Source organism: Theropithecus gelada, chromosome 16 (assembly GCF_003255815.1).
Source record: "Theropithecus gelada isolate Dixy chromosome 16, Tgel_1.0, whole genome shotgun sequence".
NCBI lineage: Eukaryota > Metazoa > Chordata > Mammalia > Primates > Cercopithecidae > Theropithecus > Theropithecus gelada.
This window is the reverse complement of record NC_037684.1, coordinates 8148486-8172804: the sequence shown is the minus strand read 5'-3', so window position 1 is coordinate 8172804 and position 24319 is coordinate 8148486. Positions and strand designations below refer to the sequence as shown.

The window sequence follows — 24319 nt, the reverse complement described above, 5'->3', positions numbered from 1 at the left end:
TAATGCTCAATTAGACTTGTTCTCTTTCCTCAAAGAGCTTATATAATAGTTAGTGAGCTAATTCTCCTGTTTTGAGAGACAGGGGAAAATGTTATGTTATAATGAGTCATATCGACTAGGCCTGACTTTGTTACTTTTTAAAAAACATTTTTCCACTCCTGCTTGGATATCTCCGTATACAAGACTCAGAGACATGTATGACACCCCTTAGGAGGGGTTCTGACGTGCAAATTTCTGAGACCCAGAAGCACCTACCTTCCATTTTTCCAATGCCCCAAATTCTATGAAAACCACGAGCACATGCATTCGTTCCCATGTTCTTGGGTGCCTCGCCTATCAGACAAGGGTCACAAGATCTGCAGGGCAGTTGTGTTTCAAAATGAAATGGATGTGAAAACAGCTGAAGCCCCGCGAGCACTTGATAACTGCTTCTTCTCAAGGCAAAATAAGATTCTTGTATGAGGTAACAGGCTCCTTCTGGGCTTAAGTAGGCGTAGGGTTTACAGTGTAGATTCTTGTGCTATGGTTTTCCCAGAAAAGAGGGAAATCTTGAAATCACAGCACTTTCGTAGTAGGGAGGATTTCAAGCAGTGCTTAATAAAGTGTACATGACCACAGCAGAGTTTCCCCACCCATCTCAGGGAAAAGGGCCCTGAAATTAATTGTGAGGATCCTCTCCTGTCCCCAGGGACCTAGATGAACCCTGACTAATGAATATTTAAATCTCACTCGTTGTCTGCTCTCACACTCAAACCCTGATTCATGACTGTATGCTTTCCATTTGGCATGCAACAAAGAGAGATCGCAAGCCCACAGGGTATAGTTCCATGCTGCCTGGGCCTCCTTTAGACATTAGCGTTACAGTAATCATATTGATAATGGCATCTTATCATTGCCAAGCTTTTAATATATATGTATCAGTGCTTTACACATTTTAACTCATTACATTCTCCCATCAGTCCTGTGAGGTGGGCACTGTTATTGCTCCCATTTTACAGATGAACAAACTGAAGTTTACACAAGTGCAATAGCATGCTGCAAGTAACATAGCTGGTGTGGGTGGGCCCAGGATTTAAACCCACAGTCATCTGGACAGCAGCACCCAAACCCTTACCCACAACACTCAGTGGCCTCACAAGGCATCCGGGTGGTGGCATGACTCAATGAACTTGACTCTTTCTGGAAGTTCATTCCTGCACCAGCAGTGGCACTCTTGAAGCCTTAGTCTCTTTGCCTAAAATAGGCAGAATAAACTCACAGAACTGAATGAGATGTTGACTTTCAATACATGCTGATTTCCTTCTCTCCATGGAAATCCATCTGCATAGAAAACTGAGTGGGACATTTTAATGTCAGCGAGCTTATGGGTCACACAGCCCACAAATGCATGCCTGGTTATCCCATATACGGGTGAGAATCAGGTTTACCCACCAAAGCATTTGAGCACTGACATTGTTTTAATCAATGAATTCAAACTCTATCGGATTATAACTCTTCTCAATAGGACTACATGTATTGTGGCTTTAAGTGGAGCCCATGAATGTTTTGGTTTCAGGTGGCAGCCTCTGAATGTTTTCCCAGCAAAGTTAATTAAATGTACCCGACGCTCTCCATGCGCCTTCCCTGTCTCTCACACAGTCAGGCTTGCAATTTCATGTGCTCTCCCTTGATCTATTTTTATACCATCACGTAATAATTTATCTGCTAAATATATCCATCATGCTGGATTTGCATTTATTTTTTTATTAAGTTGCCTGCCAGCCTCCCATAGTTTAATGGGTGTTTACTCAACTCTCTGAGTACTGGAGAGTGTAGAACTACAAGACGTGGGCCCAAAGCCAGCCACAGATAGCTGCTCTGCTCTGTGACTTGGGGCAATCCCTTCCTGTCAATCCAGGTCTCAGTGTGCTCCTATATAAAATGGGAGCAGGAGCTACACTGAAGAGTTGCTGTGTGGTTTATGGAAGGTAAGATAGTAAATGTAGTATAAACAGTGGGGCTTGGCATTAGAAATGGTTCATCTTTGCATGGGTTTATTGAGTATTACAGAGTTCTCATCACCATGCATGCAGAGATAGGCAAAGTAGGAAGGACAGTAAGCTTAAGGGCTGTGGAAACAGATTGGCCCTGCTCCCAGCTCCTCCTAGCTCTGTGACCTGGGACATATGGTTTAACCTTGTTGTGCCTCAGTTTACTGTAAAGTAGAAATGATCACTGTACCTATGTCACTGGTCTATATTAGGATTCACTTAGTGGTTCCCAACTGAAGGTGATTTTGTTCCCAGGGGACATTTGACAATGTCTGCAAACATTTTTGGTTGTTGCAATTGGGGAAGGGGGTGGCGCTGCTAGTGTCTAGTGGATAGAGGCCAACGGTTCTGCTAAACATCCTACAATGCACAGGACAGCTCCCCACAACAAAGAATTATCCAGCCCAAAGTGTCAACAGTGTTAAAGTTGAGAAACTCTCATTAACTAATATAATGCATATACATTCTTGGCATAGTTATTGATATATAGCAAGTGTCTATCTTGAAGAATAAAGTTGACTGTGTCTGGAGAGAGTAATAGAATGCCTTAATGCCAGCTACAGCACTAGGATTGGAAACTGAATGCTAATTCCTCTCTCAGTCCCCTGCACACCCAGCTTCATCACAGCCTATTCCCTTGTGCTGACTTCGTGCATGCCAGTCTGGCTCATCCATCTGCCGGTTCCTTGGATGAAAGGCATTAGCCTGATTCCTCTTTGAATCCCTTCTGATGTTTAGTGCTGTGACTACACACAGAACACCCTCCATTATGGTCAGTGAAACCAATAGCTGCCTTAGAGGTGGTTGGCAGTTTGGTTTGAGGAGTGGTAGAGATATATGGATGTAGGAGTCAATTGCTCAGAAAAGCAGGTGGGGCTCTTATAGGAGGCACTGATGAGGGACTGGGATAAAGAAGTGCATCCTCCAAGATCACTTGGCCCAGGCTGGAGGCTGTTCAGGCTCCAAATCATTACAGAGGATGAAGGAGCAAGAGTCCCTTAGTCTCTCCCCTGGAAAGACTGCTGGTACTTCTATGGGACAGAGCCTGGGTGAATGTTCACAGAACCACCAAGGACTGGACTAGATCTACAAGGCACTACAGAAGTCATCTGGCTCCTGTGTTTGTCTTAGGAGAAACCAGTGGTCCAGCTAAAAACTGGTAGAAGCTGGACCAGAGCCTATGGGAACACGTCTTAATGAACATTACATCCTCACAAGCTAGCAGAGAGCTTGATATACCAGAAATGCTTAGTAAGGTGTAAATGCCTCTAGAAGAGTTTCCTCTCCCATCTCAGGGTAATCAACTGTAAGGGTCCCTTCCTTGTCCCACGAGACCTAGATGGACCGTGGTCTATGAGTATTTAAATCCCACTACTTGTCTGGTAGTTTCACAATCAAACCCTAATTCAAGATCTCAAGTCCACAGGGCATAATAGCTTCATGTCACCTGGGTCTCCTTTAGACAAAAGTAGTGATTATAACCATGGTATTAATAGTGACACAGTTACTGGACTTTATTAGATACTTATCGGTACTTTACACACTTTAGCTCATCACATCCTCCCATCAATCTTATGGGGTGGGCACTGTTACTGTTCCCATGTTACCGATGAGCAAACTGAAGTTTAGGCAAGTTCAACAGCATGCTTCAAACAACACTGCTGGTGTGGGTGGGCCCAGGCTTTACATCCACAATCACCTGGACGGCAGCACCCAAACCCTTACCCATAACACTTCACGGCCTTACAAGGTACCTGGGCAGCACATGACTCAATGACCCCAAAGCTCATTCTCACACCAGCAGTGACACTGTGGGCAATTTACTTACCCTCTTGAAACCTTTGTCTCCTTGTCTGAAAAACAGGCAGAATAAACTCACAAGACTGAATGAGATGTTGACTCCCAATACATGTTGATTTTCTTTCTTCCATGGGAATCCAATCTGTACAGAGAACTGTGTAGGACATTTCAATGTCATGTCTCCTGATGTCCCCTAATCCAGAGCTCCCCCAGCAGTATGAACAGACACCTTGCCTTGTCCACCCCCAGGAGTCTCTGGGGACAATGAAGTTGTGTCCCTTACTTCTTGATATCCTCCCCCATCGCGTTAGCAAAGTGCCCAGACCAAAATTAGGCAATAAATCCTTGCTAAATTGCATGCATAATCAGACACAGAAAAAAGGAACACATATACATATGTATATATAGTATTTATACTTGTGTATTACAGAGATAGAGGGAAAAGACACCTCATTCTCACGCCTTCAACCATAAGCTCTAGTTCTCCTCTTTTTTTGCTTTTTAGATGAGACACACAGGGACACTCGGGGACTGAAATGAAGGACTTCCAGCTAGAGCTGCACAGCCAAGCCCTTCCTTGATGCTTTCTCTGCTCTCTCCAGCTCTCTTGCTTTCTCTTCCCTGGGGCCACGTCTTCTGATCATGACCAGTCTAGTGGCATTACCATGCTGCTTCATATGTTGTGGCTCAGTGAGTTGTCTGTGGAGAAACTTGACTAATGAATAATGACAGAGTAGAAAGAACGTGAAATGTTGAGTCAGGAAACCAGGATTTGAGTCCCAGTTCCATTTATTATCTCATCAGGGTCCTTCCACTCTCTGAACCTCAGTTTCCTCTGTCATAACATGGAAACAGTGACCCCTCTTCTGCTTATGGAAATCGAATAGGATCATGACTACTAAAGAGTTCCACATCAAGTGGGACACAGATGAAAGACATTATGAGTGCCTCATCCATGAGGTGAAAAGTCCCATGAGAGTAGAGACTATGCCTTTTACCTTTTGTATGTTCCTTTGCAGTGCCTACCACTATAGAGGTGGTAAGTACACACCACATCCCCATGTAGTGCCTACATGTTAAAATACGTGTAATGAATTCATTATAGTACGCATAATGATGCATGGAGAAAGATGAACGTGATTACAAACATAGATGCATTTCTCCTTTTCCCCCTCAGTTCTAGTTTTCTCTTTCTTATTCTCATTTCATTACTTTTTTTTTTTTTGAGACTGAGTCTGGCTCTGTCGCCCAGGCTGGAGTGCGGTGGCCGGATCTCAGCTCACTGCAAGCTCCGCCTCCCGGGTTCACGCCATTCTCCTGCCTCAGCCTCCCGAGTAGCTGGGACCACAGGCGCCCGCCACTTCGCCCGGCTAGTTTTTTGTATTTTTTAGTAGAGACGGGGTTTCGCCGTGTTAGCCAGGATGGTCTCGATCTCCTGACCTCGTGATCCGCCCGTCTCGGCCTCCCAAAGTGCTGGGATTACAGGCTTGAGCCACCGCGCCCGGCTCTCATTTCATTACTTTTATTTCATTTTATTTTATGAAAGAGATAGGAAATAAATAAAGTGAATTAAAATGAATACACAACTACTCGTGTGGGGAATATGGAAGTCATCAAATGTGAATAGGCACATAAATGAAGTGCGCTGTGATCTGTACACACAAGTATTTTTTTAAAAAGTGGAGAGATGGATAGAGATGGGAGGAGGTGGGGGGTATGGCTAGAAGAAGGTAGGTGGGGTTGTTGAGTAAAGGAAGCTGTGTAATAATCACGATGATCAAGGTATGCTAAAATACCACCACTGCCAACCGCTGGTCACCAAAGATCAGAGGCAGCTGTAACCACACGCGTAGAACACAAGGGGGAGAGGAAGTTCCACCCAGGCACCAGGCAAGGACGAACTTCTCTAGCATTGTTCCTCTCCACCTGTATCAGGTGGTGCTGATACAGTTTTGTTGAAAGTCTGTCTGTTGATGGTGGGCTTCAGGGACTCTCTGTGCATTTCTCTTTATTTGTGAAGCAGTTGGCTCCAGAGATTGAGTGACAGAGAGAAAGCAAACAGAGATGGCTTCTTTCTTCTATTTTTCCTTCCCAGGGGAAAGAGGGGCAGAAGTAGAATAAAAGACGAGAACACATACAGACAAAAATAGAAAATAAAAATTATTTAGAGAAAAACACTTCCAGTAGAGGATGAATAGGAAAGGAGTGGTGTGGGGTGGAGTTTCACACCTTTGAGGGAGGGAGACAACATGAAATAAAATCAGAAATCCAAGTCTCCTGCTCCTGGGTACTTTCCTTCACCCATTGGAGAGATTCGAGCCAGGCCTGCTTTTTTTATTTAGGAGAGGACTTTTGTTTCTTTAAACAAAGGTACCTGGTTAAAGGTTCTTTAGGATCAGATGGCTGCGATCAGGCATGGTCCAGAAGCCCCACTTCAGACCAGTGGGGAGGTGTCAGCCTTTACATGACTAAGGGACTATAGGTAGGTGTGCCTCTTTAAAGCAAACAAAATAAGGGAAAATTAGAAGCTACTGATTTTATACTGAAGGGCAAGGACTCAAATTTCAGACTAATTTTTGACGATTAAAAAGTTATTTGAGGATAAGGAACAGGTTGGAATTCCTCTTGTGAATTTTATTTCATATTGCACACCAGCATTTACTAAATACCTACTGTAAGTTATTTCTGTATGACATCATTATCCTGTTAGATTGAAAAGTGGAGAGAAGCCGGTATGGGAAGTGTCAAGGTAAGCAGTTCATTCCAAGTTAGAAGTGAAGACAGAATATTTCTTTACGCCAAGTGCAGTGCCCATGCCTGTGGCCGCTGCTTTGGGAGGCTGAGGCAGGAGGATCCCTTGAGGTCAGGAGTTCGAGACAAACCTGAGCAACATGGGAAGATCCCTCATTTCTACAAAAAAAATTTAAAAAATTAGTTGGATGTAATGGCACCTTGTAGTCTCAGCTACTCAGGAGGCTGAGGCAGGAGGAGAGCTTGAGTCCAGCAATTTGAGGCCACAGTGAACTATGACCATATCGCTGCACTCCAGCCTGAGTGACAGAGTGAGACCCTGTCTCAACAAACAAACAAAAACAATTTTTTGAATAGGGTAGCTAAACAGTATTCAGTTCATACCTAATGTCAACTTTCACCTGCACCTGTGGTTTTGTAGACAATGAAGCTAAGGAGTACTTGGTCAATAGCTCCTGAAGTCAGGATTTTTAAAATCAGGCAACCTCAGCCAAGATTCTCTGGGTGCACAGACTCCTCTTGCCCCCTACACTGACTCTGGCTCCAGTGAGGTCTTCCCTGGGTGGCGGGGGTAACAATCGACGGGGTTGAGTGGTAGGAGGTGCCTCTCACCTGCCTCAGGAACCAGGCTCAGGGCAGGCCCCAGGTTCCCCAGGATTAGAAAGTCCCCCATTCTTTCATCTCAGAGAGGGAACCTCAGCATCAGAGCTGAACAAATTCACTCATGAGTTCATTTGTTCATTAATTTTTATATTTCTGAGCATCTCTCATATGCTTCAATCCTGGGGATATAGCTTCTAACAAGCCAGGCAGGGTCTCTGCCCCTAGGTGGAGACTTACTTTCTGGTGGGACCAACAGATAGTTCACAAGGAGATGAGATGAACTGCAGAAAATGATTAGTACTGGGTAGAAAAGGAAACTTGTAATGGAATAGTGAGCATGGTGGAGGGTGGAGATAGGGAGACCAGCCAAGACCTCTCTGGGGCCATGACACAGAAGAAGCCAGCTGCAAGGAACTCTCCAGGCAGAGGAAAATCCAAGTATGAAACTCCGCAAACAGACCCGGCGTGCCTGATGCATAGGAGAAACTCCTCATCAGGTCTGGTCCTGGGTGGGTTACCAGAGCTGCCCTCAATAACCCCATCAAGGAAGAGAGCCTTTGTAGGCCCCACCCCAGAGATGCTGAGTCAGCAGGGGTGGGGAAGCAGGAATCTGCAGTTTAACAAGTGTTGGGTGATTAGAATTCACCTAGCCCTGCCATCAAACTGCTGGACCAGATGGTGACATGGGGTTAATGACCAGAATCCCAGATTCAAGCTCATTTTTATCCCATTAACTGGGAGTTTATGATTTGGTCAAGGCTTGTCAAACTGCAGCAGGAGGAGGAGGCCTCAGGAATGATTTAGCACATATGAAAAAACAGCACAGAGATGTTACAAGGTTTCCTGAAGCCACAAAGCAACACGAGTTCACTCTGGGGTTCAGGTCAATCGGCAGTTGGGAGCCCCAGAGGTCCACTCAGTGTGGACTGGTACCGTAGGTTTTGCCTGGAAAGAAAAAAGAAAACCAGCTATAGACAAAATCTGGGTGAACTACCCATTAAATGTCTGGCTTTGCTTCACACGCTTCCCTGGTATACTTGTCATGACAAAGTACTTGCTAAGTGTTCACCAGGTAACTAAATGGGAATAGGTATTGTATGAGGTGTTTATTTATAAACCAACCAACAGCAAAGAGATGCTTTGGTTTTACAATAGTTGATCTTTAACCCTTCTTTATGGGGATGACAAACCAGAGGGAAAAGTTGTATTTCGAGGTCACGGAGTTTCAAATTATAATGTCATCTGTTTACTAGAACAGAATGTTTCCCCCCCCCCCAATTAGGGGGTGGTGGCAGTGGCATGTACCCAGCACATGTTAAGTAGCAAATTAGCATTCGAGCTGAGCTGATTGTAGATCTCAGTTTCCTTAACTCTCCTGCCTGTTATTCTTTGCAGAGGCAGGAGGCTGTACCCTGAGCTTTTGACCCTCCCCAGAAACCAGGCTCAGGACTGGCCTTAGGTTCCCCAGGGTTAGAAGAGGGTCCCCCTCCTTGCATCTCAGAGTAGAAATCTCAGGGTCATAGAGAGTAAATTAATTCCTGACTTCATTTATTTATTCATAAACGAATAAATTTGCCACAGCAGAAATATGGGCATGTGGTCTAGTAGGGGGTTAAATTGCCTGATTTGCAAATGAGTTTGTCTGAAAAGTTCTTTAATGTTTTGTCATACACTTCACCAAAAAGACCATAATTATACACAATTAGGTTAATGCTTAAAAATCTGGGCCAAATTGACCCACTCCAAAACCAATCTCTGTTACCACTAGTGCCAAGCAAATAGGTATTGTAGACCTGATTGAAGAGGGGAATGTTTAACCAACTGAATAACACAAGAGCATTTTTAAGAATCATAGAATATCTGATGCCTTTGTGTAAACCATACTGCTAATTGCGAATGAGTATTGTCAATTAAAGAGGGTTTTTAAGAAGAGATATGTAGAAGCATTTTATTAGCCATCAAATTGAATTGCTACAGATGCTAGAAAATGTTATAGCAGTATTTCTTAAAGAATATTCTATAATTCAGTTCCTGTTCGAGACCGTTGCCATGATAGTTTGTGCCACTGAGGTCTTGTTGAAGCATATCTATTGAGTTTGTAGACCACACCCTTCAGACTCACACTTACCTGGATTTGACATTTAAGCCCTCTGCCTCAGCTGAGCCCTCTCCCTCAGCTGAGGGACCTTGGGCAAGTTAGCTGTTTTCTCTGTACTCAGCTTTCTCATCTGTAAAGTGGGCTTGGCAGTACCCTCCTCTCAGAGTTACTGATAACATCCACCAAATGTTAAGCACAGAGCCAAGTGCCCGGCTGTGAAATCCACCATTAGGGCTATTCTCTTCTAGTTCCTGCCTCCCACCCTAAATTGCCTTACCCTCTTGAAAGCTTTAGTCAAGAGCTGCTTCAGAAGACTTTGAGAAGACCTTAAGGCCATGGACAGGAAGCAGAACAGCATGAGGAGTGTGTTTGACCCTGGTCTCCGGGAAGGGATGGTGACACTAACAGGTAAACACTGCTCTGGGCAAATGATGTCTGCTAGAGATATCAACCGTTCTCCAATCACCTGTAAGAGAGCACCAACATCAAAAAAGAATGTTCTCTTCGTAGTCATCGAGAGAAAGTGTCAATTGCTAAGCGTCTAAATTGTACCAGACACTTTATAATCCAGACCTCATTTCATTTGCACAAAAGTTCTATGAGGCAAGATTCTAAGCTCCATCATTTTGGAGGTGGGGAAACTGAAGTTCAGAGAAGTTTAGTCACTTCCCCCAAGGTCAAAGGCACCATGTTATGTTTATAATCCTTAAAACAAACGAATGTGGAAGGGTAGAGGTAAGCAGTCAGAGTCTAAATGGGAAAGGAGCAATTAGAGCAACCCTAAGACCCATCTCTGCACACACGAGAAAACATGTCTGGGATATGAACTGAGAGAAAATATGATCCTGTGAAAAGAAGAGGCTTCATGGAAAAACAGATCTAGGCTGGTGGGGAGGAGGGTGGAATGCAGCCTGGGAGAGGGCTGGAGGTGGAAGGAACATGAAGGGATATGGAGCAACAGGATTTCCAGCTGGGTAGCGCTAATACCAGGAGCCCATGAGCCATGTTGCTTCTCTTGCTGTCCACGCCGTGGAGCAGGGACTTGTGTGCATACCTATCTCTCTGCCTCCTCCCCCGCTGATCCTTGAGTTATCAAAGGAAGGACATGTATTTAATTTTGTTTCCCCAAAACCATACAGTGCCTGGTACAGAGTTAGAGGCCAACATACCTATTAAACAGGTGGATGAGCTGAAGATTAACAGATTAATCCAGGAAGTCTTCCTGTAGGAGAGGGCCTGGAGCTGGAAAAAAAAGAAAGAAAGAAAGAAAGAAAAAAAAGACAACAGAGGTGTGGTGTGGTAGAAAAAAAAGGCATAGAGCTGTTTTATATAAGTGAGGAACTGACATGTGTGTGTGTGTGTGTGTGTGTGTGTGTGTGTGTGTAATCAAGGATAAGGCATAGAAAGGATTGCTCCCTTCCTAAATTTGGGAAGAAGTGTTCCGGATCTGCTTTAACAACTTGCATTTTGGAGACAAATATGCCTGAGTTCAAGTCCCACCTCTGACACCACAAACTGTAACTTGGACATAGCACTTAACTTTTGTGAGCCCCAGCTTCCTCACCTGTACAATAGGGATAATAACCTGTCATGATAGTTAAGAGGGATAAATAAGATGATATGACACCCTCACACAGGTCCTGACACGTGGTAGACCTTTGTGAATTTTGATCCTCCTGCTTTAAAAACCTGTGTCCTATCCTAGAAGTCCAGGACCTCTTGGTTAACAAATATGTGAAGTTTATCAGCCTTGGCCATTTGTGCTTGCTTGTGATGCTTCTATTCTCTGAGCTCCCAGGATCAATAAACCACTGATTAATGCCTCAGAGTGCACCTGGACGTTATTGTCAGTGGACCTAGTTTAGCAGGGGTCCAGATGGGATGAAAACATATTTCAGAGTAGAGTTAAACCTAGAGGGACATGCCCTCAGCTGCCTTCTCCACCATCGTCCAAGGAGTATGATTTAAGCCTGGAAAGCCCTGAAGATGAGAACTTGGCTCATCAAGGTGACTCCATGTGGCTCTGCCCCAGCTTGGCAGTGTGGCTTGGGATGGCCACTCAGACTTTCTGTTCTCTTCCTCCTGATGGGGATTTAGCACCATTGATTCAGTAGGTTCTAGTCATTTGAGCTCTGGCATGGGACAAAAGGGCAAGCCACACACACCTGCTAGCAGGAGCTGACTGCCAGTGGAGTTTCAGGAAAAAGGAGGTAGGCGGCGGAAAGACTAATTCTTTGCTCCCACCTATAGTTCCAGCTGTGCTTCCATCTGACAAATCAGGATCAGAATACACACACACACACACACACACACACACACACACACACACACTGCCCTAATGGAATGGTATGCAGCCAGTCCTACCTGGAGTCCCAGTTGTCTTTCTCTTTCAAATACAGACTATCCCGACAGCTATGTGGGGGCGGGGGAGGGGACTACTTGTTGCTCTTTCTCTGAGGCTCCAGGGGCAACCTGGCTTTTCTGTCTCAGGAGGGGCTCCTGGCTGCTCCCCTAGAATGCCCCCTCGCTGTCTGCATCAGAAGCACTGTGGGTTTGGATCGCCCCCTTCCTTCTGCATTTTTAGCATTCTTCGCTCTGGAGATCCCAGGCTGGGTCTAACCTGGGATCCCTGACATTGATGCAAAGGAATGCCGCCTCCAACCTCACACCTGGCTCCTGGGAGTTTAGCACTGTCTTCCTGCCACCCGGGGGGCGGGGTGTCATGTCAACCCTCGAAGAAGCCCCCACTAGCTCCCCTCAAAAAGGGCTAAAAAGAAAACTTGGAGAAAGTCCCCAGCCCCCACCAGACCTTCTCCCCCGCCCTGCCCCTCCCCCAAAGGCAGCCTAGCAGGGACAGGAAGCTGGGGCGGGAGAAGCAGGCAGGCTCTGTGACCTGGGGGTTGTCCCTTTTCTCCGGGGAGGCGGGGGGAGAATGGATCACGGTCTGCGCCCCCCTCTTCCGTCCCCAGTCTCCGGATACCGGTCCTCGTCTCTTCGTGCCGCGCGCTGCCTCCTCTCCCCGGTGCTAGCAGCGGCCGCTGGCATTTGGAATTCTGCCCACAAAAGGGGGCCTGGAGGAGGAGGAGAGGAGGGATGGAGGCCGGCGGCGAGAAACGGCATCCGGAGTCCAAAACATCATGGGAAAAAGAATCGAGCGGCGGAGCTCTGAAGGCTGTGCCGCTGCGCCCGACCGCAGTGCATCAGCGTGGCCGCCCTGACATCCCCCAGGATGGTTAACATGGGGCATTATGCGCTGGTTAACAGGCTCCGAGCTGCTCAGCGACTTGTTTTAAGCATTTTCTCCCTCGCTCTCGCTTTTAATCTTGTCTCTAGTGGCGTGTGTAGGGGGGAGGACTTTATTTCCATTGGCTAAGCTCTCCCTTCCCACCCACATCTCTTCCACATCACCTTGGTGTCTCCCTAAATAAAACCAGCCCTCCTTATCGCCTGGAAAAAATCAGGAGCTAGAGTTTGAATGGGTTTTATATAAACACTCACCCCTGTCAGCGTGCGGCTGGGCTCTCAGGATAAACTCACAGCGTCTGGCCCGATGCTTGCCTTGCGTTCTCTCCCCTGAACGTCAAGGTTTAAGCAGAGCCCGAGGACTGGGAACTCTTCTCTGAAATTCGACCAACCTGAAGCCAGTTGCGGAACTGCACAGGGTCCCGATGGACCTCAAGGAGAGCCCCAGCGAGGGCAGCCTGCAACCTTCTAGCATCCAGATCTTCGCCAACACCTCCACCCTCCATGGCATCCGCCACATCTTCGTGTATGGGCCGCTGACCATCCGGCGTGTGCTTTGGGCAGTGGCCTTCGTGGGCTCCCTGGGCCTGCTGCTGGTGGAGAGCTCTGAGAGGGTGTCCTACTACTTCTCCTACCAGCACGTCACTAAGGTGGATGAAGTGGTGGCTCAAAGCCTGGTCTTCCCAGCTGTGACCCTCTGCAACCTCAATGGCTTCCGGTTCTCCAGGCTCACCACCAACGACCTGTACCATGCGGGGGAGCTGCTGGCCCTGCTGGATGTCAACTTGCAGATCCCGGACCCCCATCTGGCTGACCCCTCTGTGCTGGAAGCCCTGCGGCAGAAGGCCAACTTCAAGCACTACAAACCCAAGCAGTTCAGCATGCTGGAGTTCCTGCACCGTGTGGGCCATGACCTGAAGGATATGATGCTCTACTGCAAGTTCAAAGGGCAGGAGTGCAGCCACCAAGACTTCACCACAGTGAGTACTTCGTTTTCAGCTCACTCTGGTCCTCTGGAGAAGTGGTGCGCTGGTGGTCTCCTGCTTGGTTTGGGGTCTCCTTGTGCTTTGGGACAGGAGAGAGAGCAGTGCCTCACCCGAAGGCCACGAGGGTAGTTGGTCAGAGTTGTGGGAGCCAGTTGCAGGGAAGACTACCGGCCAGGATAGAGCACTGCTGTCAGTTCAAATATGGAGGGTGAGTGGAGGGCTTGCGGTGGGGGATCACTTCCCCAGACGTGCTGAGTTGGCTTCCTCCCAGTCAGAGGGTGGAGGCCTGGGCTGTCCGTTGTCCAGTGCGCTTGGGGTCCGAGCTGTGTGATTGGAACAGCTTGTCATTGACGAGGTGGCATTCTGTATGTGTGTGTGTGTGTGTGTGTGTGTGTGTGTGTCTGCTCGGAAGTGGCATCAGGCACTGCATCCTGTGGGCTGGGCTGGAGCTAAAGCCGTCAGAGAAGGGGGTGTGGGGCCCAGGCAGTCTGCCTGGCTCCAGTGGCTTTGGGAGCTTGCTGGAGCAGGTGATGCTGCAGAGGTGTGGAAGTCTCCTTGTTTCCTTTCCTTGTGTGAATTCTGAGCTCCATGTGGGGAGAGGAGAGGCCGGGGACCCCAGGGCTCCATCTGATCTGTTGGCAGGTTGAAGCAAAGAGATGTTCAGAGTGCTTGGGCAGAGAGGAGGGTCTAGGCGGAGGCACGTGTGCAAGGCGGTCAGGGAGATGCCTGTGAGGGTGAACCGGTCCTGGCTGCCTTGTCTGGGAGCTTTGGCTTGAAACTCAAAGGCTCGGTTTTCTCTATGTATAATCGCTTAACGAGGTGGATGCAGGAGGAGGGGTGCAGGGAGGGGGCGAACAGCTGTGGGAATGGAAAGCCTGGAGGAGGAGTGTGGAGCTGAGTAAAGAGGAAAAGCGGAGGGGGATGTGGCTTACGTTCAGGATGGGGCTTACTGGAGGGGCAGAGAGGAAAGGATGAGAGGAGAGCTATTGCTACCAGGGTTCTCTTCTCAGTTAGTGGGCTGCTAGGCGTAACTTGGCATAACAGGTCAGACAGCAGCTGCTGACTACTCTTTGCTGCCAGGCAAGTCTGGGCATCAAGGGCCCTGGGACCCTTCTGAAGTCCAGCGTGGCTGCTTCCCCCATAGCTGCCTTAGTGAGGATTGAGAGCTTTTGAGTCTCAGAACATTGAACCAAAATGCAACTGCAAGTTGGGAACAGCAGGTGTAGCAGCTGGAAAGGGCTGACCTGTGACACCAGCGCTTGTCTAGGGTCCTCTGCCTAATGAAGACATTTCTTACCTTTCCTGTGCTGCATCCATTCCCCACCCCCTCTTGAATTCACCAGCCTCTTGCTCTGAGGTTCTTTTAATGCCATAACCAGTCTCTGCCTGCAGCCTCTGTGACTGCTGTTGGCTATCTCTGATTCTAAAAAAGCCCAGCGCGCCGGGGGCATTGCCTCTCACAGTCTGTGTGCTAGAACTCTGTTTCTTGGAGGAGCTGTTTTGTATTATCCCTTTTAAGCCTTGTGAGGAAGAGCACAGCAAAATCGGCAGTGGTGTATGCTAAAGAGGAAGCCAGTCTGAGCTGGGGGAAGGGACCAGTAATATTGGAAGCCCTTCTAAATGGAGCCAACAGGATCCTAAAACATGTCATGCACAAATGATGTCTTAGGTGGCTTGAGGAGAGATAGAGAAAATGCCTTATTCTTGGAGGCTGAAGCCATCACTACATTCCACCCCGTTCTTTCTAGCGCCTGGCAACGCTCAGCTTCACCACTGCACCGTGCAGCTTGGAAATGCACTCAGCTGTTCCTCTGTCTGCCTGAACACACATGGAACACACAGACGACACAGAGGGTGACACAGAGAGAAACTGTAATAAGTAGCAGACTCTGGGTTGAGTTCTCTAGCTTCCTCCTGATTGCATGTCCAACTGGTGGCTTCTTCTGAATCCATGTCTAAGTTCCATTTAGAAGTAAATGTTTTATGACCCCAGGCTACTGTTTTATACTTGGACCATCATTTGACTTGCTGGGGTCCCAAGAGGCCTTTAAGATCAGACCTTAAAGTTTCCCTGAGCTTTTGACCTCTTTGTAATGTTTCCCAAATAGTGAAATTGCCTGTGGATAAGGTTTACTGCTCTGTCAGTGGCATGTCATTAACTGCTGTCCTCACCAAGTTCAAGACTAATCTATCTGAGTGTCCATTCCTTGGGCTGACCCTCTATGTGTGACTTTCCCGATCATTGAAAAGGGAGTGAGTCTGAGTGCTGCTGTTCAGGTTGTTCAGGGAGTGTCAGAAAAAACATCTACTCCAAGACAGCCCAAGGAGGCTCCAGCAGGAAGGCTGGTCTCTGCCCCCAGCCTGGGCACAGTGGGCAGCAATGCTGAGCCTTTACTAGAGGGAACAAGATGCTGAGTTTGCTCAAGACCTTGCAGTGAGGAGTACTCCTCCTAACTCATCCTTGTCTCTCTGTCTTTTTTTTTTGGCCTGGGATATAAGTATCCTCCTTACTGGGCTGCCATACTAGAAGAGAGCAGAAAGCCTGGACAGGTGGCTGCTGGAGAAGCCACTTGACCGGCCTTCTCTTATTCCTTGTCTCTACTGCACATCCCTCTCCAGTTGGCTTATTTATGAGGCTCTATCTGGGGTTGTACCATGCTAGGTGACTTCTTCCTCTAAGTGTGGTGGCTGACTTATTAGAGAAGTTAAGTATGGGGGAAGGGATGTCACAAGTGGATGGCTTTTCTCTGTATTTCTTTTTCTATGAAGCATACCTAGTGGCATCTCCAGTGCTAATGATGTAGCATAAGCTTTCTTATTCCAAGTTCTTAGCTGATGTGCAATGAAGTGCATAATACCCTTTAATTAGTGAATGAGCCATGATTCTAGCAGAGTGAGAGAAGGCTGTTTGTGGAGGGTAAAAGTCCCAGGGAAGCCAGGTGTGGGATGCTGACTACAATGTAAACAGGTGTGCTTCATGCTCATGCAAGTACACTCTTAGCCCTCACTTAGGACAATCTGATTTCAGATAAGCGTATGTTTTTTCCTTCCTGGAAAAGCAGAAGAAGGCTTTAATTTCAGATTGTCTACTTAGGAAGGTTGCCTCATTGACCTAGTGTGGAAGGAAGGAGGAGGGATTGTGTCTCTGGCTGTGATGTTGGATAATGTGAGTTCAAGATTAAGAGTAGAAAGACATAGGTTTGAAGCCCAGCTACAACATTGTCTTTCTTATTTGCTGGTTGTATCTTGCATTCTCTCTAGGCCTCGACTTGGTCATCTAACATGTGATAGTAAAACGTGACTTACTAACCCACAGGGATGTTGGGAGGCAATATATATGCCCATTGTGCCAGCTACAAATATGGAAGGTGGGGTTGGTTTCCATATTAGTAGTCGGGCTATTGTTGTTCAGCCTAACTGCCCTGTTTGCAGGAGTCAGACCTGATGAGTAATGCTATAAAAGATGAAACCAGGGAGGGAGAGGAGGCTACTGCTTTCTCTGTTTGGAGCAGTGGGTTTAAGTGCAACCTGACTGAGATGGTTTCTTAGAATGGGTTCCATAGTTAACTCTTGCTGACAGGTGGTGGCCCCACAGCTTGTGACCAGGACATGACTGCTTTATGTTTTTTTCTCTGCTCATCATGTTAGGGTTCATCTGACTCCAAGTACAGAAATACAAATGACACTTCAGTTTCACACTTAACAGACTTTCATAGTTGTATGTGTTTGTATTTTAAATTTGAGAATTCTTAGGAAATATATTTCTTTCTTTCCTTAACGAAAGAAAGGTCTCTCCACTATGAGATCTTGTTAGAGGCACTGTATAGATCTCGTTAACTGACATCACCTAATATTATAGAGATGATGGAGGTGAAGGTTTAGAAGATCACATCTTTGGAATTCTCACACAAGGCCAATGGGTCTATAGTTCATATATCTTTTTTAAAAAAATATTATTATGATACTATGAACATGTAGGTGAAGAATATGACTTTTAGGGAGAAATCTGAGCTGGAATTCCAACTCTGCCACCAATTTGCTGTATGTTTTTGGACAAGTTTCTTAACCTCAATTGTCTCATTTGTAAATTAGGAACAATAATATCGACCACTCGGAGCTATTGTGCTGACTCAGTGACATAAAGTATGTGAAGGCCTACTATGTGGCAGGTGCCTAGAGCAGGATAGGCCTCTTGCTTTGCTTAGTGTCCCACAGGAGCTCACACACCTCTCAGTCTAGTGGTTTGCTCACTATTCCATACTATAACTTCACCAACTGCTTTGGAGCACAGGCAACTGCTATGTTGGTATTCTCAATTCTCATTATATGTTAAGCTTTCACTTTTCTCTGTGCTCTTCATATTAATTCTGCTGCTTAAACATCCTCTCCTTACCCACCATCTTGCCTTCCACATTGAATCTCTTGCTCCCAAAGTCAACTCTAGAAAGCTCGCTTGTCCTGGGCCATCCCCCACCCCCACGGGAATGGGTGACCTATGCACCCTGTGCACAGCTTTTACGGCAGTGTGTCATAGTGCTTCATGCATGGTTATTCCTTTGTCAATCAAATAGAGCACCTATTGTGCAGTGTGATAAAAATAGACTACTGTCTTGCCATTGTAGAACTCCCAGCCCATTTCCCACCCCCTCCCGATGAGGTGATAGCTCACTGCAAGAATGTAGTCTTGTTAAACCCAGACTCTGCATACATCATGCTAAATATGGGGGCTGCCCACAGGAAATACCATGACCCAGGCATGGTTTGCTAATTGAATAGTTACTTGCTGTTCCTGGAATAAACCCAGAACCCTTTGCTCATGGACCTTTCCCACTTTACCTCTTTACTTTTTTTTTCTTTCTCTTGAGATGGAGTCTCACTCTGTTGCCCAGGCTGGAATGCAGTGGTGTGATCTTGGCTCACTGCAACCTCCACCTCTTGGGTTCAAGTGATTCTCCTGCCTCAGCCTCCTGAGTAGCTGGGACTACAGGCACCTGCCACCACGCCCAGCTAATTTTTGTATTTTTGGTAGAGATAGGGTTTCACCAGATTGGCCAGGCTGGTCTCGAACTCCTGACCTCGTGATCCGCCCACCTTGGCCTCCCAAAGCACTAGGATTACAGGTGTGAGCCACTGCGCCTGACCCTCTTTACTTTTTATACCTCTTTCTCCATGTCTGTTTATCTAAATCCTAGTCATCCCCCAAAATCCAGCTTTACCATCACTGTAGCCTTCTCCAGGAAACCATTGCCCATCCCCTTCTCATTCCCATAATCTAAATTACTCTCTTTCTCGTCTGTCTTCTAAACAGCATTTTGGTTTATTCCTCTGTTAGAACAGTCATTACTCTTTTTCTTGCATTAGAATCATGAAGTGCTTGGGCTAAAAATGACCTTAGAAATGATTTAATACCCTAGTTTTTTAACCACTGATAATTTTTAATTTTAAAAAGTTTATTAGTAAAAGGTACATATATTTATGATGTACAACACTGCTTTGATGTATGTACACATTGTGGAGTGGCTAAATCAAACTATTTAACATATGTATTACCTCACATACTTACCATTTTCTTGGGGGGAGGGTAAGAACACTTAAAATTTACCCCATTAGCAATTTTCAATATATTGTTATTAACTATATATTATGATGTACAATAGATTTCCTGGGCTTGTCTGTCTTGTCAAACTGAAATTTTATGTCCTTTGATCCATATCTCACCTGTCCAACCCGCCACTCCCCAGTTCCCAGTAATCACCATTCTGCTCTCTGTTTCTATGAGTTTGACCTTTTTAGATTCCACGTATAAGTGAGATCATGCAGTATTTGTCTTTCTGTGCCTGACTTATTTCACTTTGTGTAATGTCCTCAAGGTTCATCTATGTTGTCACAAATGCAGGATTTTCTTCGTTTTTAAAGGCTGAATAGTATTCCATTGTGTATACACATTACAAATCTTTATTTATTCACCTATCAATGGACACTTAGGTTGATTCCATATATTGGCTTTTGTGACTAGTGCTGCAATAAACATGGGAGGGCAGAATCTCTTTGATACTGATTTCATTTCCTTTGGATATATACCCAGTAGTGGGATTGCTGGATCATATGGTACTTCTATTTTTAATTTTTTGAGGAACCTCCATACTGTTTTCCATAGGGGCTGTACTAATTTCCATTCCTACCCACAGTATACAAGGACTCACCTTTCTCCATATCCTTTCCAATGCTTGTTATTTTTTGTATTTTTGACAACAGCTATTCTAACAAGTGTGAGGTAATATTGCATTGCTAACCAGTGATACTTTCTACAAATCACATATTTCTTTTTTCTCCCCTCCTCGTAAGGCCTGATGTCTTCACTCATCCTTGTATTCTCAGCACCTAGAATTGCTTAGCACATAGCTGTCAAACTGTTTCTTCAGAGTTTGGGTAAAGTAGGTTTGAAGTTTCTTTTAATGTAAGATAACTCTAGCTGATACATGGTGAAATTGTTGTTTCCCAGCTTCTTTTTGCATCATGGGTAACCAGGATTCCACCTGCACTGGGATGACTTGTCCCATTATTGTTATTGTTTAATAATACACTTTCTGATTATAGAAGTAATCCATGCTCACTGGAGGAAATTTGGGAAGTTTGGGAAATAATAAAGAAAGGAGAAACCTGGGCAATCCGGTGAAACCCAGTCTCTACAAAAAATACAAAAACTAGCCAGGAGTGGTGACACATGCCTGTAGTCCCAGTTACTAGGTGGCTGAGGTGGGAGGTTAGCTTAAAACTGGAAGGTCGAAACTGCAGTGAGCTATGATCATGCCATTGCACTCCTGCCTGGGCAACAGAATGAGACCCTGTCAAGAAAAGAAAGAAAGAAGGAAGGAAGGAAGGAGAGAAAGAAAGAAAGAAAGAAAGAAAGAAAGAAAGAAAGAAAGAAAGAAAGGGAGGGAGGGAGGGAGGGAGGGAGGGAGGGAGGAAGGAAGGAGGAAGGAAGGAAGGAAGGAAGGAAGGAAGGAAGGAAGGAAGGAAGGAAAGAAAAGAAAAGAAAAGAAAGAAAGGAGGGAGGGAGGGAGGGAGGGAAGGAAGGAGAGAAGGAAGGAAGGAAGGAAGGAAAAGCTGCTGTTAATCACTTCCCAGATATAATTACATGTATTATTTTAGCATTTTGGGAGTACTCCTATTCAGCCATGCAATGTGTGCATGTGTGTGTATTACTAGGCCTAGGATCTCACTTTTTGTGCATCTGGTGTCTTGTCTGCTCCACAGGACACATCCAGTCAATATTAGCTTGCTCTCTTCTTGAGTCCCCTGGGGAGTCTTGAGGTCATTAGAAGATTCCTTCCTTTTAGGCTCAAAACTGAGCACCAGTTACTCTCCTTTGATGGCACTTTATTGATAGTACGGCTGTTTGTTTATCTGATGCCATCTTGGTCCTACTGTTTCTTGAATGTTTGCTAAGATGCACCAGAGATGTGTTCCTTTACACAAAGTCACACATCCTGACAGGCCCAACCCTGCTCTGTGATAAGGCCCAAGTTTGAGTCAACTCTGGTTCTTCTTGCAAGACCATCCACACTGCAAGCCTCAGCACACAGATGTAGACCCTGACTCTCCCCATCTGTAAAGTCTCTAGGTTCTATGTCAAAATGGCCTAAATTGCAACAAATGTAAAATAGATGATTTATCATTTTCCTTAGGATGCTCTGAAGTCTTGTGAACATTCGACATGCCCTTGGAGGGGCAACCTTTGTCAAGTCAAGCAAGTTTTCCATGATGCCAGCCTCCATTTGGGATCTTCCAGTTTAGAACTTTAAGCTGTAAGCTCTCTGGAAGTCATGCTTTCAGGGATATATAAAATTCTTTCTGATGTGATGAAGGGGTAAGACAATGACTGAGAGCTGACTATTTTGATGACCCACATCGTCTACTTGCAAAGAAAAAACTGAAGCTACTGCACAAGTTCCTAGATAATACCTGGTTTATTGTTGGGTGAATCTGTATGTCTGTGTCTCTTTCTCAGCAAGCTTTTAGACATCCAGAACTGCTTAGAAGGCTACCTGGAAGCTTATTGACTGGGGTGTTGGTTCCTTTCTTCCTCTCTATTGTAATTCTCTTTTCCTCTCTATAGAAAGTTCTTCCATTAATGAAGAGATGAATTTAAAAAAAAAGTTGGCAAAGTGAATCCTAGTTTGCTACTGATTTCTTTTGTAAGAGCTGAAATGTGATCCCATTAAAAAATCTCTCAAAGACTGAATTGGTAGCATTTAACATGAAGTTTGCTATTAGAGGTGGTGCTTCATAAAGCAGGCTACATGTCAAAGTGCCAAGTACCCTATTTCCTCCATGAGACTAAAATGATACCACATGAGTCTAGAGAGACCTGAAAGTTTGCTGTGTGCTTTCTCTTTTTTGTAGGATGTTTATGTTTGTTGGAGCTGAGTTAAAATATCTAACTTCACCAGCAAGGCCATTTGACCCACAATCTATTACAACGTGAAACCAAGCCTACATCACCCCTCCCAGTTTGAAACTCCATATACCATGTTTCACTCATGCATTTGACTTAAAATCATACAGACTGGGCATAGTGGTTACAGGATAGCAGCTGCCTCCAACACTCAGAAATACCACATGGTTATTATTTGATAACTTGAAATTCTCTGATAAAAGCCTGTTTATCAGGTTGGGCTTTATTTGAGGACAACGTTCCCCAAAGTGCCATTCTTTGGATGCTGAAGTATCTTTCCATCTCCCAGTACTTATTTTCTCCTGATTTCGATATATTCTCTATTGATTGCCTCAGTAGCCATTGGAATTTATGCTCAGAAGAAATTAAGCATGTAACAGAGAAGCAACGTATTTGCCTGGATTTATGACCTCTGTAGATTTAGTTGTACAACCTTCAGGAAGGTAATAAGCCTCAATGGGCCTCAGTTTGCTTATCTGTAAAACGAAGGCATGGAATTAGGTGGTTTCTAAGGACTTGCCAACCTGTACCACTCTAATGCAGCAGAACATAATAAACATTTGTTTTCTGATCCTACATCTGTTTGCTGAAACTCAAACTTTAACTTATGTTGGAAGTGGGGAACAGTTGCTGCTCATTTGCCACCAGATCTATTTATCTATTTATTTGTTTGTTTAATTATAACAATTTTATTTAGATAGATATGTGCAATGGAAGCAGAAACACCTAGATGCACTGAGAGGCTGCAGCGGGATGAGGGAGACCCAGAATCTTGCTCTCAAAATCCTGTTTAGGAGTCATGAGATGCTTGGCTGAAGCTCGTCGGTCTGACTCAAAGTTTGCAGCACAGTAGTCCAGCAATTGAGGGCAGTGATTCACTCTGGGTCTTTTTTTTTTTTTTTTTTTTAATTATACTTTAAGTTCTAGGGTACATGTGCATAACGTGCAGCTTTGTTACATATGTATACTTGTGCCATGTTGGTGTGCTGCACCCATCAACTCGTCAGCACCCATCAACTCGTCATTTAGTCACTCTGGGTCTTACATGCGTGAATTAGCAAGTGTATCTGTGGAAGGCGCTGTTAGCCAGCCCAGATCCTCTTTACTGCACCTGTAGGTAGAGCACGTAACAGCTTAATCAGTCCCTTTCGTGGGTAGGCTGGCCCTTGGTGCTGCCTCTTCTGGAGATATCTGGGAAGTTATTCACCTCCCCACCACCTGGGGGCAGCCAGTGGCCAGTGACTGACTGACGGGAATAGGAAACGCGAGTCATCTCGCCTCAAGATGGTGCAGTTGTGGTGCAGTTGATGGTGCATTGTGGTGCAGTTTACACTCAGTGCTTCCCATGGGATCAGGCTGAGCTGGACTTCTCCTGAAACCACATTCATGCTTACCTTTTCCCCTGCCCTACCTTCCCCTTCCCGCTTCTAGGCTTTTTATGAGAAACTCCCTCAATAAATCACCTGTAGAAGGTATGCCATCTCAGGCTCTGCTAGGGAACCCAACCTGTGTATTGATTAGTTTTAGCTTCTTTATCCATATGGTAACATGAACAATAGTTTAGGCATGTGGACCTAAGTCTGGCTTAGAAAGAAAAAAATACCTTTTTCAAAAATCTTTTAAACCTGGAACTTTCAAAATCTGTTGCTTCAACTCAAGACTGATAACAATTCCCAAGGGTGGCCTTCATAACTCAAATGAGCATCTCTCTGATTTGGATTCACTACTCTAAGCACAGTGGGTTTGTTCCCCCTTGGAGATTTTTGCCCAAAGAAACTCCTTCCCAAGGTTTCCCATTTCCTAAAAGCTGAGCCATCCCCATTCTCCCACCTGTTATTACATGCCCCTCAGCTGCTCACATTCTAGCATACTTTTATCAGCACCTGCATTCTCATTTCCTAAGTTTGCTCTCTCAGAAAAGTTCCCTTTCCTACCCTTCTACCAGTCTTCACTTCCATTTCTTCCTGAATGTACATCAGCCTGGCTTCAAGCCATGAAGAGGAGTCTATGCATTTGATGTTGGCAGTGTCCTGAGCCCATCGATAAAGTAGAAGGCAGTGAGAGATGTATGACTGACCAGAGGTGATGCTCCTCATATGTCCCAGAAACCATGAGTGATGAGGAGTGTATTAAAGAACGGAGACAGTTTAGCCTGAAAAGTGAAGTAGGTGACTCAAGGGCTGTTTTAAAATACTTTGAAGGCAGTCATAGAGAAGAGGAATGTGGCTTTCTTTGTGTGAAGCCAGGGAGCAGAGCTAGCACCGAAGTCTGGGCAAAAGTTTAGATAAATGGATATCAGCAGACTGGAAGGAGTTGTCCTGGGAGTCTAGAGCACCCTGTACCCTACCAT

The 24319-nt window shown here is 45.5% G+C and overlaps 1 protein-coding gene across 2 annotated transcripts in view; it reads left to right on the top strand.

Moving 5' to 3' along the window:
* Window positions 1-12676: 12676 nt before the first annotated feature.
* Window positions 12677-24319, top strand: part of ASIC2 (acid sensing ion channel subunit 2) — a 1130968-nt gene continuing 1119325 nt past the window's right edge. Inside the window, exon 1 of one of the 2 annotated variants that reach the window (XM_025361848.1) lies at window positions 12677-13505. In XM_025361848.1, the coding sequence (XP_025217633.1) occupies window positions 12951-13505 (555 nt within the window). In that variant the 5' untranslated portion in view covers window positions 12677-12950. The remainder of the gene's footprint in view (window positions 13506-24319) is intronic. The other variant, XM_025361850.1, reaches the window with a different exon arrangement.